Source organism: Orycteropus afer, unplaced genomic scaffold (assembly GCF_000298275.1).
Source record: "Orycteropus afer afer isolate SDZICR_OR568_19922 unplaced genomic scaffold, OryAfe1.0 scaffold00142, whole genome shotgun sequence".
In the NCBI taxonomy this organism is placed as follows: domain Eukaryota; kingdom Metazoa; phylum Chordata; class Mammalia; order Tubulidentata; family Orycteropodidae; genus Orycteropus; species Orycteropus afer.
Genome location: NW_006921729.1, coordinates 4,401,602 through 4,418,760, shown reverse-complemented (window position 1 = coordinate 4,418,760; position 17,159 = coordinate 4,401,602). Strand labels below are relative to the sequence as shown.

The 17,159-nt window shown below is 48.9% G+C and overlaps 2 protein-coding genes across 2 annotated transcripts in view; one reads left to right on the top strand and one right to left on the bottom strand.

The window, feature by feature from the left end:
* The window catches only part of TTC21A (tetratricopeptide repeat domain 21A), a 55,606-nt gene extending 54,641 nt beyond the window's left edge, over positions 1–965 (bottom strand). Inside the window, exon 1 of the mRNA XM_042781635.1 lies at positions 939–965. Within this exon, the coding sequence (XP_042637569.1) occupies positions 939–965 (27 nt within the window). The remainder of the gene's footprint in view (positions 1–938) is intronic.
* A 298-nt stretch (positions 966–1,263) lies between these two features.
* Positions 1,264–17,159, top strand: GORASP1 (golgi reassembly stacking protein 1). Its single transcript, XM_007945726.1, has 9 exons — positions 1,264–1,326; positions 10,442–10,522; positions 11,116–11,319; positions 14,391–14,477; positions 14,621–14,751; positions 14,991–15,159; positions 15,953–16,103; positions 16,518–16,664; positions 16,906–17,159. Exons 1-9 carry the CDS (start codon positions 1,264–1,266, stop codon positions 17,157–17,159), a joined length of 1,287 nt encoding a protein of 428 aa, XP_007943917.1.

Sequence of the window (17,159 nt, the reverse complement as noted above, 5' to 3'; positions counted from 1 at the left end):
AAGAGGTAACTATGGGGAGGAAGTGGGAGAGGAGCTGTTGCATTGTGGTAAACTGTGGTCAATGTCATGAGACAAAGTATATGTAAACTGCTGTATGGAAAGTGAATTTGCTCTATAAATCTTCACCCAAATCACAATAAAAAATAAAAAATAAATTAAAAAAACACTTTTTTTGTTAGTCTTCATACAATCTAAGAAATACTACATTTAAGCAAGTTACAATGATATTTATTACACATTATTCTATGATTAAAAATCATAATAAACAGTACTAAGGAATCTGTATGGTCTGGTACTGGAGGTCAATGGGGAGGGCATGGCCCCTTGAGTTACCACACCAACCCCACTGATGCCACTGGTTGGAATGGTTTATGCATGGGAGATATATGTGTGTGTTGACTGCTGGTGAAGAGAGCTGAAGCAGAGAAACCAATTGGGAAGGAAACTTGCAGATGTCTAGGGCCTGAGTTATGACATAAAAAGCAGCAGGTGAATTCAGGAGACATTTAGGAGCTGAAAATTTCTTGCTGATGGATAGGAGTGGGAGATGGGTATGGGAAGAGGTAGGAGATAAGTTTGTGGGATCAAATGGTGGTGCCACCTACTGAGGTGGGGTCGCAGAACAGGCGGATGGGGGAATGGTGACAAGATAATGGAGAAAAGTTTTGGATGCGCTAGTTTGGGAGAGCTCAGGAGAGAGTATTGGGTAGAGGATTTGGGACTCAGGGGGCACAGTAGACCCCGGAGAGGATGCACTCGCCAGTGAGAGATGAAAGAAGGGTCCAGGACCGTCTGTAGCGCCTGGGAAAGAGAAGGGTGGGCAAAGCGGACAGCAGGAGCGGACCCTGAGGTGGCAGGAGAAGTTCAGCGTGCGGGGACAAGGGGCCAGGGGCAGAGGGTCGCGGAGACTGCGGCCAGGCAGCGCCCGGCCCACGCACCATTAGAGAAGAGTCATTGCTGCTCATCTCCGGCCGAAGGCAGCGCCTGGTCCGGGTCTTGTGGGGACGCACAGAGTCGGATTCCCGAGTCAGGGTCCTGGGCACGCCTCTCGCTGCCGGAAGCTGGAGGCGCGCGCGTCCTTGGAAACAGAGCTGCTGGCGGGTTGCTAAGAGGGACGTCAGAGATCCGAGCGGCAAGGCGTCCTACGTGACCAGGCGCTGCTAATCAAACCCAGAGAAAGAAAGTCTGCGTTGGCCGCTTCATCCTGGCTTGTGGGGTCCGAGTCGCCCTACCGGACGCGGGCGCCGGATCCCAGTGGTGGCCATGGGCCTGGGCGCCAGCGCCGAGCAGCCCTCGGGCGGCGCCGAGGGCTTCCATTTGCATGGGGTGAGTGGCCCCCGCGGCTCCAGTGACTTTGGCTGGGCGCCCGCGGTTGGGCACAAAGCAGCGGTAGGGTTCTGGCCGGAAAGCAGCTGACCAGGTGGCAGTCGGTCGATGTTGCCTTCCGGGAGGAGCCGCCTGCAATAGGCGGCTCCGCGGACTCCAGGCGCCTTGGCCTGTCTGCGGCCGCTGTCAGGCCCTGCGGCCAATGTAAGTGCCAGCTCTGCAGGAAGCAGGAGCGTTTCCTGGTGGTGCCGCCCGGGAGTGGCGCATTGCCCAGTGAAAAATGCACCAGTTCCTGTCGGGAAGTATTGGTGCACTTAGGATGCTTTAATGTTCCCCTGCTTTGTGCCGCGCGCCTTGCTGGGCCTGGAGGGGGAATCAGTTAGAGACGCCGGGATCACCTCTTCTCAGGAGATCGGGGTGAAGAAGTGACTCCCAGCTACGGGGGATCCCGCCGGCAAGCATTCTGTCGCTCGTGGAGTCGAAAACGCTTTAGGGGTCAAGGACCAGTACGGAGTAGCCTGCGGAAGGGCGAGCGGGAGAGCCAGGAGAATGCCGCAGAATCTGAACAGAGAGCTTTTGCAACAGAGGGAGGGCCCCTTGGGTGAAACAGTGCGAAGAAGCCCGCTGAGGCTGGGTCTGAGAATGTCTCTTCCGCGTCGCTACAAGGAGTTCTACACAAAGCAGTCTAGGGGAGGTGGAAACAGTGGATTCCCTAGAATCTGGCTGTGAAGGTGAGGAGTGTGGCCTGTCTGCAGGTGATGGTGATTTGAAGTTGAGATTACCTGCCTAGAGGCAGGGGCTGTAACATGTGAGAAGGGCAGGAGTGCCTCTGCAGGAAAGATCCCCTTTCCTTTGTGAAAAGCCATGGATGCAGGGATGAGTGTAGGCAGGCAAGATTGCCAGTGTGGTGCCTGGCTGTTGAGTGGTATCTCTGTTGTGAAGGGAGGCTCTGCTATCAACTATTTGATGGGAGAGCCAAAGCAGGAGTTTCCTTAAAGGGAGGTGGGCTGATTTTGAGGGCTTGGAGTTCCCGGACCTGCGCCGGGCAATGGGCTTTCTCTTGTGGACATCATGGCAAGGCACTGAGCGGAAAAGGTGGGCAGTGGTATGCATCTATCCAGGAGATTTTGTAGCAGGTTTGATGGAAGGCAAAAGAATTGAGAATATCAACAATAGTGTTGTCGTTCATCAAAACAGGTATTTTTGGATACACATTGTGTGGAACAGATTTCTAGGCACCCTATCATCATGGAGCTTACATTTGGATGTAGACAGAGAGAGAAAAAACATAAATATATGGTGGTGGTTTTATATCGTCAAGTGGATTCCAACTCTTGGTGACTCTGTGGGACAGAGTAGAACTGCCCCATAGGGTTTTCTAAACTGTAATCTATGAGAGCAGATCACCAGGTCTTTTCTCCAGTGGGGCAGCTGGTGGGTTCAAGCCTCTGATCTTTTGCTTAGCTCAACACTTAATAATTTGGTAAATAGTGATAACTGCTAGGAAGAAAACAAAGCAGGGGATAAATAGTGATGAGCATGTGCTATTTTAGACGGTTGGTCAGGAAAGGCCTCTGGTCAAGTAGTGTTTGAACAGATACTTTGGAAGGAAGTAAGGAGTGGACAGTACAGATATTTGGGGAAGGAATGTTCTTGGCAGCCAGACTAGCCAGTGCAGAGGCTCCAAGTTGGGTGGTGGTTGTTCGGTGCCATCAGGTCAGCTCTAACTCATAGTGACCCTATGTATGAGAGAACAAAACACTGCTTAGTCCTGTGCCATTCTCACAATCCTTGCTGTGCTTGAGCCTGTTGTTGCAGCCACTGTGTCAATCCATCTTGTTGAGGATCTTCCCATTTTTCACTAACCCTCCACTTTACCAAGCATGATATTCTTCTCCAGGGAATGATCCCTTCTGACAGTATGACCAAAGTAAGTGAGTCTGGCCATTCTCACTTCCAGGGAGCATTCTGGCTGCACTTCCTCCAGGATAGATTTGTTTCTTCTTCTGGCAGTCCATGGTATTTTCAGTATTCTTCACCAGCACCATAATTCAAAGGCATCAACTCTTCAGCTCTGACTCATAGTGACCCTATGTACAATAGAACGAAACACTGCCCGGTCCTGTGCCAGCCTTGCGATACTTGCTATACCTGAGCCCATCGTTGCAGCCACTGTGTCAATCCATCTGATTGAGGGCCTCCCCCTTTTTCACTGACCCTTCAATTTACTGAGCGTGATATAGTTCTCCAGGGAATGGTCCCTTCTGACAACATGACCAAAGTCTGTGAGACGAGGTCTGGCCGTTCTCGCTTTCAAGGAGCATTCTGGGTGTATTTCTTCAAGGATAGATATGTTAGTTGCTCTGGAAGTCCACGATACTTTCAGTATTCTTCACCAACATCACAACTCAAAAGCATCAACTCTTCTTCATTGTCCATCTTTCATGTGCATATGAAGCTATTGAAAATACCATGGCTTGTGTCAGGCACACCTTAGTCTTCAAGGAGACATCTTTGCTCCTCAGCACTTTAAAGAGGTCTTTTGCAGCAGATTTGCCCAGTGCAATATGTCATTAATGTCTTGGCTGCTGCTTCCATGGTGTTGATTGTGGAACCAAGTATGAAGTCTTTGACAACTTCAGTCTTTGTTCCATTTATCATGATGCTGCTTATTGGTCCAGTTGTGAGGATTTTCATTTTCTTTATGTTGAGATGTAATCTACACTTCAGACTGTAGTCTTTAATCTTCATCAGTAAGTGCTTCAAGTCATCCTCACTTTCAGCAAGCAAAGTTGTATCGTCTGTGTATCTCAGGTTGTTAATGATTCTTCCTCCAATCCTGATGCCACGTTTTTCTTCATATAGTCCAGCTTCTCGGATTATTTGCTCAGCATATAGATTGAATAAGTATGGTGAAAGGATACAATCCTGACACACTCATTTCCTGATTTTAAACCATGCAGTATCCCCTTGTTCTGTTCAAACAACAGCCTCCTGGTCTATCTACAGGTTCCTGAGGAGCACAATCAAGTGTTCTGGAATTCCCATTTTTCTCAATGTTATCCATAATTTGTTATAATCCACACATCGAATGCTTTTGCGTAGTCAATAAAACACAAGTAAACATCTTTCTGGTATTCTTTGCTTTCAGCCAAGATCCATCTGACAACAGCTATGATATCCCTCATTCCACACCCTCTTCTGAATCCAGCTTGCAGTTCTGGAAGTTCTCTGTCACTATACTGCTGCAACCATTTTTGAATTATCTTCAGTAAGATTTTACTTGCATGTGATATTAATGATATTGTTTGATAATTTCCACATTCTGTGGGATTACCTTTCTTTGAAATGGGTACAAATATGGATCTCTTCCAGTCAGTTGTCCAGGTAGCTGTCTTCCAAATATCTTGGCATAGCTGAATGAGTACCTCCAGCGCAGCATCCGTTAGTTGAAACATCTCAGTGGGTAGTCCATCAATTCCTAGAGCCTTGTTTTTTGCCACTTCCTTCAGTGTAGCTTCGACTCTTTCCTTCAGTACCATTGGTTCTTGATCATATGCCACCTGAAATGGATGAACATCGACCAATTCTTTTTGGTACAATGACTGTGTATCCCTTCCATCTTCTTTTGATGTTTCCCGCATCATTCAATATTTTGCCTATAGAATCTTTCAATATTGCAACTCGAGGCTTAAATTTTTTTCTTCAGTTCTTTCAGCTTGAGAAATGCTGAGCGTGTTTTTCCCTTTTGGTTTTCTATCTGCAGGTCTCTGCACATTTCATTGTAATAATTGACTTTGTCTTCTTGAGCTGCTCTTTGAATTCTTCTGTTCAGCTCTTTTAGCTTGTCATTCTTTACATTTGCTTTAGCTAGTCTCCACTCAAGGGCAAGTTTCAGAGTCTCTTTTGACATCCATTTTGGTCTTTCCTTCCTTTCCTGTCTTAAATAATGTTTTGCTTTCTTGATGGATGATGTTCTTTATGTCATCCCACAATTCCTTTGGTTTTCAGTCATTGGTGTTCAGTGCATCAAATCTTTATTTACATGGTGTCTAAATTCAGTACGGATGTATTCAAGATCATATTTTGGCTCTCATGGACTTCTTTCAATTGTCTTCAACTTTAGCTTGAACTTGCATATGAGCAGTTGATGGTCTGTTCCACAATCAGCTCCTGGACTTGTTTTGGCTGGAGATATTGAGCCTTTCCATCGCCTCTTGCCATAGATGTAGTCAGTCTGATTCCTGTGTACTCCATCTGGCGAAGTCCACTTGTATAGCTGCCATTGGTGTTGTTGAAAAAAGGTATTTGCAATGAATGAGTCGTTGGTCTTGCAAAATTCTATCATGCAATTTCCAGCATTATTTTTGTCACCAGGGCCAAATTTTCCAATACCGGTGATTCTTCTTTGTTTCCAACTTTTCCATTCCAATCACCAGTGATAATCAGCACATCTTGATTGCATGTTTGGTCAATTTCAGACTGCAGAAGTTGGTAAAAATCTTCAGTTTCCTCGTTTTTGGCTTTGGTGGATGGTGTGTAAATTTGAACAATAGTACTATTAACTGGCCTTTCTTGTATAAACCAAACCAAACTCACTGCCACTGAGTCGATTTTGACTCATAACAACCCCTCCTTGGGTTTCCAAAGCGTTATCACTACAGAAGTAGATTGCCCAATCTTCCTTCTGAGGAGTGGCTAGTGGGTTTGAACCGCTAGCCTTCTGGTTAGCATTCAAAATGCCTAAGGCGCTATGCCAGGCCTTCCTTGTAGGCTTTTGGGTATTATCCTATCACTGACAGCATTGTACTTCAGGATATATCTTGAAACATTCTTTGTGATGATGAATACCACTCCATTCCTCTTCAGCTTGTCATTCCCAGTGTAGTAGATCAGATGGTTGTCTGATTCAAAATGGTGAAAACCGGTCCATTTCTGCTCACTAATGCCTGGGATACTGATCTTTATGTGTTCCATTTCATTCTTGACAACTTCTAATTTTCCTAGATTCATATTTTGTACATTTCATGTTCCGATTATTACTGGATATTTGTGGCTGTTTTTTCTCAGTTTGGGTTGTGCCACATCAGCAAGTGGAGGTCCCAAAAGGTCTGCTTTATCCACATCATTAAAGTAGATTCTACTCTGATGAGGCTGCTCTTTCCCAGTGGTATTTTGAGTGTCTTCTGACCTGAGGGGCTCATCTTCCAGCACTGTATTGGGCAATGTTTCAGGGCTGTTCATAACGTTGTCCAGTAATATATCAGACAGTGTTTCACTGCTATTCATAAGGTTTTCCCTGGTCAATTCTTTGAGAAGTAGATGGCTTCTTCCTTCTTTTGAGTCTGTCTCAGTCTGCAAGCTCCGCTGAAACTCATCCACCATGGGCAATCGTGCTGGCATTTGAAACACTGGTGGCCCTTAGCTGTTCCAAAACTGCTCTGCCCACTTCCAGGCCTTCTCACTTCTTGTTCCAGCCGTCCACCCTGGCTTCCTGCTTCCTGCCTGGGCAGGGGCTCTCTCTCCCCCTTACCTGTATCCAACCATCTACCCTGGCTTCCCACTTCCTGCCAGGGTGGGGGGTGACATTAATGATATTATTTGACAGTTTCCACATCCTGTGGGATCACCTTTCTTTGGAATAGGTACAGATATGGATCTCTTCCAGTCATTTGGCTAGTTAGCTGTCTTCTAAATTTTGTGGCATAGACGAGTGAGTGCCACAAGGACGGCATCCATTTGTTGAAACATCTCTGGGTATTCTGTCAATTCCTTCAGTGCAGCTTCGACTCTTTCCTCAATATCTTGGTTCTTGATCATATGCCACCCCCTGAGATGGATGAACATCAACCAGTTCTTTTTGGTACGGTGATTCTGTGTATGACTTCCATCTTCTTTTGAAGCGTCCTGCATCGTTCAGTGTTTTACCCATAGAATCCTTCGATATTGCAACTTGAGGCTTGAAATTTTTCTTCACTTCTTTCAGCTTGAGAAATGCTGAATGTGTTCTTCCTTTTCCATTTTCTAATTTCAGGTCTTTCCACATGTCATTATAGTACTTTATTTTGTCTTCTTGAGCCACCCTTTGAAATCTTCTGTTCACCGCTTTTATTTCAACATTTCTTCTTTTTTCTTTAGCTGCTCTCCATTCAAGAGCAAGTTTCAGAGTCTCTTCTGACATCCATTTTGGTCTTTTCTTCCTTTTCTATGTTTTTAATAATCATTTACTTTCTTCATATTTGCTGTTCTTGATGTCATCCCACAACTCCTGTGATCTTTGGTCACTGGTGTTCAATGGGCCAAATCTATTCTGGTCTCTAAATTCAGGTGAAATATATTCAAGATCATATTTTGACTCTCATGAGGTTGTTTTAATTTTCTTCAGCTTCAACTTGAATGTTGCATGTTGAATAAGCAGTTGATGGTCTGTTCCACAGTCAGCTCCTGGCCCTATTTTGACTGATGATATTGAGCTTCTCCATCTCCTCTTTCCACAGAGGTAGTCAGTCTGATTTCTGTGTATTCCATCTGGTGAGGTCCACATGTATAGTGACCATTTATGTAGTTGAAAAAAGGTATTTGCAGTGAATAAGTCATTGGTCTTGCAAAATTCTCTCATGCAGTCTCTGGTGTCATATCTGTTACCAAAGACATATTTTTCAACTACCTGATGCTTCTTTGTTTCTGACTTTTGCATTCCAATCTCCAGTAATTATCAATACATCTTGATTGCATATTTGGTAAATTTTAGATTGCAGAAGTTGGTAAAAATCTTCAATTTCTTCATCTTTTGCTTTGGTGGTTGCATAAATTTGAATGTTGTTTTTGTTGTTATGTGCCGTGGAGTTGGACCTGGCTCATCGTGACCCTTCCTTGGGTTTCTGAGGTGGTATCACTACAGAAGTAGATTGCCCAACGTTCCTTCTGAGGAGTGGCTGGGTGGGTTTGAACCATTAGCCTTCTGGTTAGCAGTCAAGGGCCTTAGGCACTAGGCTACCAGAGTTCCTTAAATTTGAATGATAGTGGTATTAACTTGATTTTCTTATAGGAGTACTGAAACCTGTCCACTGTGGGTGACCCTGCAGGTATTTGGAATACTGGTCAGACAACCTGTAGCCTCATAGCAACATGGAAGCTACTACAGTTTGACAAACAGACAGACAAAATGTGTGAGGATAGGGTGAGCAGGGGCATATTCAGTTTCAATTGTGGAGACTTGTGGGTGTGAGAAATATAGCCAGGCAGAGGACAAGGCTGCAGGAGGTGAGGGGTAGAGGTGCTGGGTGAGCTAGGGGAGGGTCAAGCCTGTGAGTCAGAGCCTCTGGACCTCATAAATGAGAGTGGGCAGCTGATACAGTGCCCAGGAGGATTGAGGGTGGGCAGCTGGGTAACATTAGTGTTAGGAGCAGGGGTCTCACTAGAGGGAGCTGGCATGGAAGTGGCCCTGAACAGGGTCTCTTCCCCAAACACACACAAACTAGCCATGATTAATTGTCCTATGTTTTTCAAAAGACCCCATACACCTTTTCCCTGAATGGATGGATAGAGGGCAGGGCTGAGGGCACCCTTGTAGATGAAGACAATCTTTGCTGGAGTTGGTTGCTGGCCTCATGCTCATTGGAAGCCCTGGAAGCTTCTGGAGGTGCACATGGGAGTGCTTTATTTATGATGCTGCCAGGATGGAATCCTTATTTAGGGGTGAATGGCTTTGGCCCAGAGGCTCTGCACTTCACCTTTCAACTCAGCAGGTCTGTTTTCATCAGCTACCCAGCCACCCCCCTCCCTACCCTTGTCAGTTTGGGGAGCCCAAGACGAGAGGGGCTGGTGAGTCACAGAAGCCACAAGGCATTTTCCATGAGGAAACATCAAGAACTTGAGGCTACAAAAGAGCAGCGCTTTGACCAGTGGTCACCTGAGCCCTGTGCTTCTGGGCTGGGTCTTGGCTGATGCCTGATCTACAGGTGCCCACAGCCAAAGGCCTGAGGCTGTGAGGCCTACCTTCAAGGTCCAGGACCTTGGGATAAAGGCCTCATTGTTTCAGGAAAAAGAGCCATGGTGACACAGTGGTTAAAGTGCTCAGCTACAAACCAAAATGTCAGTGGTTTGAAGGCAGTAGCTGGTCTACAGGAAAAAAAAGATGTGGAAATCTGCTTCCATAAAGATTAACAGCCTGGAAAACCTGTGGGGCAGTTCTACTCTGTCCTATAGGATCACGATGGGTTGAAACTGACATAATGGCAGTAGGTTTTGGGGTGTTTCTGGAAAGCTCTGTGAATAAGCGTTGGAGATGAATTTCTGCCACGGTCTGGTGCTGGAGACTTTAGAGACAGCAGTGAGTTCAGGAGTTCGAGAAAGGGCAGGGAGCACCTCAGACAGGATGCTGCTGGTGGAAATGTCTGGGTTGGGGGTAGAGGCCAGGCTGTGAGGCTGGTGGGGTGGTTGAGCCATTGGGGAGCCCTCAGCCCAGACCCAAGCCTTGGGGATTTACAACTGCTTACCAGGCACCGTGCCCCAAGCTCATTCTTGCTCATAGAATCTTTACTCCTTGGCCACCACTCTGGTGGCTCTCACTGCCTTCTGAACTGAGCCTAGGCTTGTCATTCTAGGGTCTGGGGCCCTTCAGGATCTGACTGCAGGCTGCCTTCCTCAGTCCTGGTTGCATCCTAAGCCTGCTTGCATCCATTGCGTGTTGGGACTCTCCCTCCCTCTCTGTCCGCATTTAAACCTTTCTGGCTTTCTGCGGGCTCCAGCCCAGCCCGCTGGAGACAACCTTCCCATAGGCTTGCTCCCTCCTGGTAGCCTCAGGGCTGCCCTGGGTTCCTCATGAGGCATCTCTGGAAGCATCTGTGGATCATGAGCAGGAAAGAGCCATTTCCTAAGAGGAAAACTTGTGCCCAGAGAGGGAGTGAGGGAGGTTGGAGTGAACCTTGACAGTGCCATTGTCATTGGGCATTGTCTGGTGTGGCCTACCCAGAAGGGCTCATGCCAAGGTATATGTCCTAATTGACAGGGCAGTGGTGATGCTTTGTGAAATGGGGGGCTGGGGCCCAGGGCAGGGGGCACTTCTTGGAGAGTCATGGGGTTGGAGCAGTAACTGGTCTCTGCTGTGGGACAGGTGCAGGAGAACTCCCCCGCCCAGCAGGCAGGCCTGGAGCCCTACTTTGACTTCATCATCACCATCGGGCACTCAAGGCTGGTGAGATCCTCCCACCCTACCCCTGCTTTCCTTGTGTGTGTATGTTTCCTTCTGTCCCACTACAGGCCTTGGCTTTGTTCCTGCCTCCCTTTTCTTCTGGAGGTGGTGCAGGCTCTGTCCTTCTTCCAGGGCTATACTCAGAGCCTAAATCAGGCTTTGTCCTGTGCTCAGCCCCTGGACTCTCTAGGAGTAAGAGGGGCTGAGGGCAAATGGATTCTTGGAGTAGGGCCATGAGTCCTTAGTGGTCTGCCTCTGAGTATGAGGGGTGGAGGGCTCTGGCCAAGGGCAGCTCAGAGTGAAACAATTCTGGACTCCTCAGGACCCAGAAGGCTTTTTGCTTGCTTTGTGGTGTTTTGGGCATGGGATGGGAGGGGGTGGAGCAGAGGGGGGAAAGATTGTCAATGCTGGGTGGTGTGGGACATTGGGGGTGGCAGTGGCAGCAGGCCCAGGCCCTCCTTGTGGACCTGGGTATGCTCAGCACCAGACCCTGCTGGGGCTGCTGGCCACCAAGGCCCTTGCCCCATCTCAGACCTGTCTGAGGGACCTGGTCCAAGTGTGGGGGGACCTCGGAGTCAGCCCCGCTCCTCCCTCAGAACAAGGAGAATGGCACACTGAAGGCGCTGCTGAAGGCTAATGTAGAGAAGCCCGTGAAGCTTGAGGTGTTCAGCATGAAGACCATGAAGGTGCGAGAAGTCGAGGTGGTGCCCAGCAACATGTGGGGCGGACAGGGCCTGCTGGGTGCCAGTGTGCGCTTCTGCAGCTTCCGCAGGGCCAACGAGCAGGTGTGGCATGTGCTGGTGAGTATAGGGCAGCAGTGTGGGTGGAGCATGGGGGAAGAAGATTAGCTGAACATGTGGGTAGGTCCTGGTGTGGGCAGGTGGTGGGGCATTCAGGAGAGGAGGGGGCTTAGAGTCCTCAAGGGATGGGCCAGGATTGTATTGGTGGGTGAGAGAGGGGCGGGGCCTGGGGAAGCAAATAGCCAACAGGTATATTTAGTGCCTAAGGCACTTGACTGCTCACTAGAAGGCTGGCGGTTCAAACCCACCAGCCACTCCTCGGAAGGAAGGTTGGGCAACCCTACTTCCGTAGTGATACTGCCTCGGAAACCCAAGGAGGGGTCGCTATGAGTCGGGGGCGACTCGACGGCAAACAGCAACAACAACAACAACATATTTAGTTGAGGCCTCTGTGAATGCTCTTTCCTTGTATTCCAGAAAGGAGTTTGAACAGTTCTCCCTGCCTCTTGTTAGCTGTGTGACTTTGTGCATTTCTTACCTTTTATACCTTGGCTTCTTATTTGAAAGGCAATGATACCATCTACTGGAAGGACACAGAGGAACTCCAGAATGCTGCTGCTGTTATTAGCCTGTCTTATCTATTTGTCATATATATATATATATATATGGCATATATATATATATCCCTACCTGTGTGTACTTATGTATTTTAATATATATATATATATATATATACACACACACACACACACGTTTAATACACTCATACGTATTTTACATATATGTAGAGAGATCTGGTGGTATGATGATTAAGCACTCAGCTGCTAACCAAAAGGTTGATAGTTCCAACCTACCAGCTACTCAGAGGGAGGAAAGACCTGATGATTGGTTACCCTAAAGATTACAGCCTAGAAAACCCTATGGAACATTTCCACTCTGTCTTATAGGGTCACAATGAGTTAGAATTGACTTGGCACACATTTGAGATATATATAACCAAAAAACCAAAACTCACTGCTGTCAAGTTGGATATGACTCATAGCAACCCCTCCTTGGGTTTCCAAGGTGGTATCACTATAGAAGTAGATTGCCCAACCTTCCTTCTGAGTAGTGGCTGGTGGGTTTGAACCACCAGCCTTCTGGTTAGCAGTCAAATGCCTTAGGTACTGTGCACCAGAGCTCCTATGAGATATCTGTATATTTTTATCTATATCCATATCCATATCCGTATATCCATATATCTGTATCTCTATATCTATATACAGTATTTTCTGGCAAGGTCTGTTAGGTAAAAGATACCTCAGTGAGCCTAGTTACTGCTGTTAGTGTGTGTTCATAGACACATGTACACTTGCGACATGTATGCTTATAGATGGAGCCCCGGATCTTTTTATTTATTCATTTTTTAACTCTTTATTGTGATTTGGGTGAAAGTTTACAGAGCAAATCATTTTCCATTCAACAATTCATAAACTTTTTGTTTTGACACATTAATTGGAATCCCCACAATGTAACAGTACTTTTCCCACTTCATCCCTATATTTACTGTTTCCATTTGTTACCCAAGATCTTGAATGCTCATTCCTACAACTTAGTGGAAGGAAGGTGCTCTGAGCTGGAAATACACCCACTCCCTGCTTACTGCCATAGTTTGGTTCCCAAGAACAGGTTGTTAAGTTAAATCAGCGTTACGTGAGGGTCTAGGCTGAGCCCAATCTTCGGCCCTAGTGTTCCCTCCCCAACAACGCACCTTGTGATGCACCTTCAGTGCACAAGGGGTGGGGAAGTGGGAGGGTTGGAAGGAGGTCAAGTGTTGCTTGCTACCTTCTGTCGCCTGCCCTGGGCTGGGACCTGACTTGTCCTCCACCCAACACCTCTTGCCAGCCTCTAGGCCAGGGCCCTGCTCGTCCTCTGTCCACCCACAGCCCCATTTGGTCCCCTTTCTTCTCCTACCCTTCCCACCTCCCCTGACTGATCTCCCCAATATCTTCAGGCCACCTGGCCTCCTTCTGCCTAACCATGACCTTGTGTCATTGCGTTGCCCTGTGCCCTGTACGGCCAGACTGAGATATGGTTGAATGGAAGGAAGGCATCCTGTGGCTGGTTGGCCGCTGGCCCTCATCTTTGCCAGAGCCTCTAGTATAGCCATGCCGGGTGGATCATGAAGGGCCTTGGCTGTGTGTGGGGTTCAGGCCATTGGAGGTGCTGCCTGAAATTGTTTCAAAGTTTCCCTGAAGTCCATGAGTGAGAGGTAGGTATAGGCTGATTTGTTTTCTAGTCTCTGTGGCTAACTGACTTCTTGGGGAGCCTGGCCAAGTTTCTCTACTTTTGCAACCTGCCTCAATTTACCCATAAGTGAAATGAGCACGTTCCTTTGCATTTCCCAGGGATACTGAGAGACTAGGAGTGCTAAAGCTTTCCACAGGCTCTTCCTCATGGGAAAAAGAGGTCATTGTACCATGTTCTGCACACTGCTCTCATCTCCTGTCTCTTCCGGGGGTCTTTCAGCCACATACCTGAAGCAGTAACAGCAATTCAACTAGGCACTGTGGGGCCAAGCTGCTGCTCGGGTGGCATAGTGCTTAAGGTATTTGACTGCTAACCAGAAGGTTGGCGGTTCAAACCCACCCAGCTGCTCCTTGGAAGGAAGGTTGGGCAATCTACTTCTGTAGTGATACTGCCTCAGCAGCCGAAGGAGGGGTCGCTATGAGTTGGATCTGTCTCAAGGCAGTGCTTTTTTTTTTTTTTTTTTTTTTTAACATACGTTATTTCTTTAATCTTCTTAGCAACCCTCTGAGTAGGTACTACTTAGCCTACGTGTAGTTACAGGAAAACTGAGCCTGAGAGAGGTTATGTAATTTGTCACACAATTACCAATTTGTAGAGCCAGGAGTTGATCCTAGGGAATCTGAGTCTAGAGCTTAGTGCTCTGAACTAGGCTATGGTGCTGCCCTCTGCTGGGAAGGTGAGGAACTGGGGGAGGTAGGGGAGTTGAGGGATATATATAGGCTGGCAGAATCTGAGCTTGAGTCCCTGGCCTGTGGACAGAAGACAGATGTCTTACTCACTGCCTGGAGAGGCATTGCTCCCCAACCCCAGTAGCCAGGCTTTGTTCATGATTCCTCCCCTAGGACGTGGAACCATCATCGCCTGCCGCCCTTGCTGGCCTGCAGCCCTACACAGACTATGTGGTTGGCTCAGACCAGATCCTCCAGGAGGTGAGGAGCCCCTGGCATGCCCACCCCAGGTCTACTGGATGGAGTTTGGAGAGATAAATGCTGTCTATGAGAAGTGTGATCTCATTTTGTTGATGCTTCCAGTGCTGGTGCTGAGAGCAGGGCTGTTTCTGTGTTTCTCATAGTCTGAGGACTTCTTTACGCTCATTGAGTCCCATGAGGGGAAGCCCTTGAAGCTGATGGTTTATAACTCAGAGTTGGACTTCTGCCGGGAGGTGACTGTAACTCCCAACGCAGCCTGGGGTGGAGAGGGCAGGTACTTCCTGGGGTCAGAGGGCTGTAGGGCTAGATGGGTAGGCCTGACCAGTGGGCATGGACTCCCAGAGTCCCATGGTGGAGGTGGAGGGTTGGCCCAGGGCCCAGGGGACTCAAGGCTGGCCGTTGGTCCAGGAGGCACCCTTTTCAACCTCTCACTGCTAATACTGGAGGGAGGTGGCTAAGGTAGGGAGGGCTGTGGGCCAGCCCCCTGGATTAGGTGTTTCTGGCCTTCTGCAGTCTAGGGTGTGGTATTGGCTACGGATATTTGCACCGGATCCCAACCCAGTCCCCCAGCCACAAGAAGCCACTTGGTTCCCTGCCACCTAGACTTATCCCTCAGGACTCTCCTGGCCCTCCCGCCCCTGTTGAGGTAGAGACGAGCTCCAGCCACGGTGACTACACAGAGGTATGTGAGGAGTATCTGCCAGCTGGGAAGGAGAAGAGAGCTTCATGTGGGAGGGACCTGCCAGGAAGAGAAGACTTTGGAAACTGCTCCTGGAGAGCCTCTAGGCAGTGTTCAGCTGGGGCCTGTGAGGCCCTCTGCTTCTAGGACCCCATCGGAGCAGGTGGACCCTGCCTGAGATGGTGAAACCCACATTTGGCTCTCCTGGCTCCTGGGTCTATGGGTGAGGGTGAAGGCAGGGTGCTAGTTGTTCTCCTTTCCTGAGTAGGAAACTGAGGTTCAGAGAAGGGAAGAGCTTTGTTTTCTGCTTCACAGTGAGTCTGGTAAAGCTGGGCCCCAGCTGAGATGATGTCTGGCTAGGTCTGCAGGGGACTGCTGGCCCCACTTTCATAGCTGTTAAACAGGTCTCGAGAGCACCTTTGGCAATAGGTTGGTGCCTCGAGGCTGAGCCGGGGGGTATGTGACGATTACTTTCCAGGCATGGCTGGATCCTGGGTTGTTGATGGAGACCCAGTGCAGCAGAGGGAACATGTTAAGGCCAGGTGGGCTTCTCAGAGGAGTAGGGAGAGTGTCCCTTTTAGGGCTGACACTGGAGGGAAACCAGACCAAGCTGCTCTGGCCTACTTCACATCACCTGTAGAGGAAGGTGCAGATCACTGTTTTCTTCCTGGAGGTAGAGCCGTGCACAAGGGGTGTGGGCGTGCTGGTGAGCATGAAGTTGGGCTGCGTAAGCCCCCATCTCTGAGCACTATCCTGATCGCCCTACCTGCTCCCTCTTCTTCCTTGGGTCTACTAGGCCCTGCTGCAGGCACCTGACTCCTCCATGGATGCACAGCTCCCTGCACCTGGGAGTCCCAGCCAGTGTGCTCCAGACCTGGAGGGATTTCCATGTGCCATGGAGACTCCTCTTCAGCCTCCACCTCCATTGCAGCGAGTCATGGACCCAGGTACTGGGCAGGCCCTGGAGGAGGCTGAAGAAGCTGCATCGCTGGTGCTGAAGAGCAGCAGTGCAAAACCTTTCTCAAGACCCGCTGACCCATTTCTCATATATGCTGAGATAGTTGCAGATTATGCAATATAGTGTACGGGTGAGGAGTCTACAGTTCAGAGAAGAGAGGAGGCCCGCTTAGGTTACACAGTGGATTGGGGACCGAGCAGGCCTGTAATTCCCACCATGCCCAGCCTCAGGCTCTTTTCTCTCAGAAAAAGGCAACGTTTTTGGAACCTCTCTGGCATTGGGTGGGAGCATCACTAAGGCTGAGATTAGTTTTACAAGCTGTGCTAGATGCCCCAGCAACAGGGCAGGGTGGGCCCAGGGTACCGGCTGTCAGTCAGGATCTGTGTTGTACCCCCACCCACAGGCTTCCTAGATGTATCGGGCATCTCCCTCTTGGACAACAGCAACACCAGTCTCTGGCCTGGTCTATCCTCTTCCACAGCACTGACCTCCACAGCCACCTCAGGGCCAGAGGACATCTGCTCAAGCAGTGGGTCTCAGGAGCGGGGTGGTGAGTGGCTGGTACCTTCTGAAGCCAGGACTCCAACTTATTGGGAAGGCTGCCCTGAACTTCTTACTTGGGTAAGAGGACCCAAGTGGGTCCTCTTGGGTTGGATATAGGTGTGTTGTACATTGGCCCACATCTCCTATCAGAGCCTAAGGTGGGAGTGAGATCAGTAAGGTAACTGTTCTAGCACCTGCCTCGTGTCCTGATCCTGCAGGCCTCCTCAGCTCTATCCTCTGTGTTTCAGGTGAGGCCACATGGTCTGGGTCAGAGTTTGAGGTCTCCTTCCTGGATAGCCCAGGCGCCCAGGCCCAGCTGGACCACCTGCCTCAGCTGACTCTTCCTGATAGCCTCACTTCTGCAGCTTCACCTGAAGATGGACTGTCGGCTGAGCTGCTTGAAGCTCAGGCTGAAGAGGAGCCTGCAAGCACAGAGAGCCGGGATTTTGGGATGGAGACTGAGGGGCCAGCTAGCCAGGCCCAGATCTCTGCCCCAGAATAA

Bases quoted from the DNA above. Each gene is read 5' to 3' on its own strand.
- GORASP1 (XM_007945726.1), top strand. From the start codon at position 1,264: ATGGGCCTGGGCGCCAGCGCCGAGCAGCCCTCGGGCGGCGCCGAGGGC. The intron at 1,327-10,441 runs GTGAGTGGCCCC...GCTGTGGGACAG, and splicing joins AGGGCTTCCATTTGCATGGG to GTGCAGGAGAACTCCCCCGC. The intron at 14,752-14,990 runs GTACTTCCTGGG...GGCCTTCTGCAG, and splicing joins GCCTGGGGTGGAGAGGGCAG to TCTAGGGTGTGGTATTGGCT.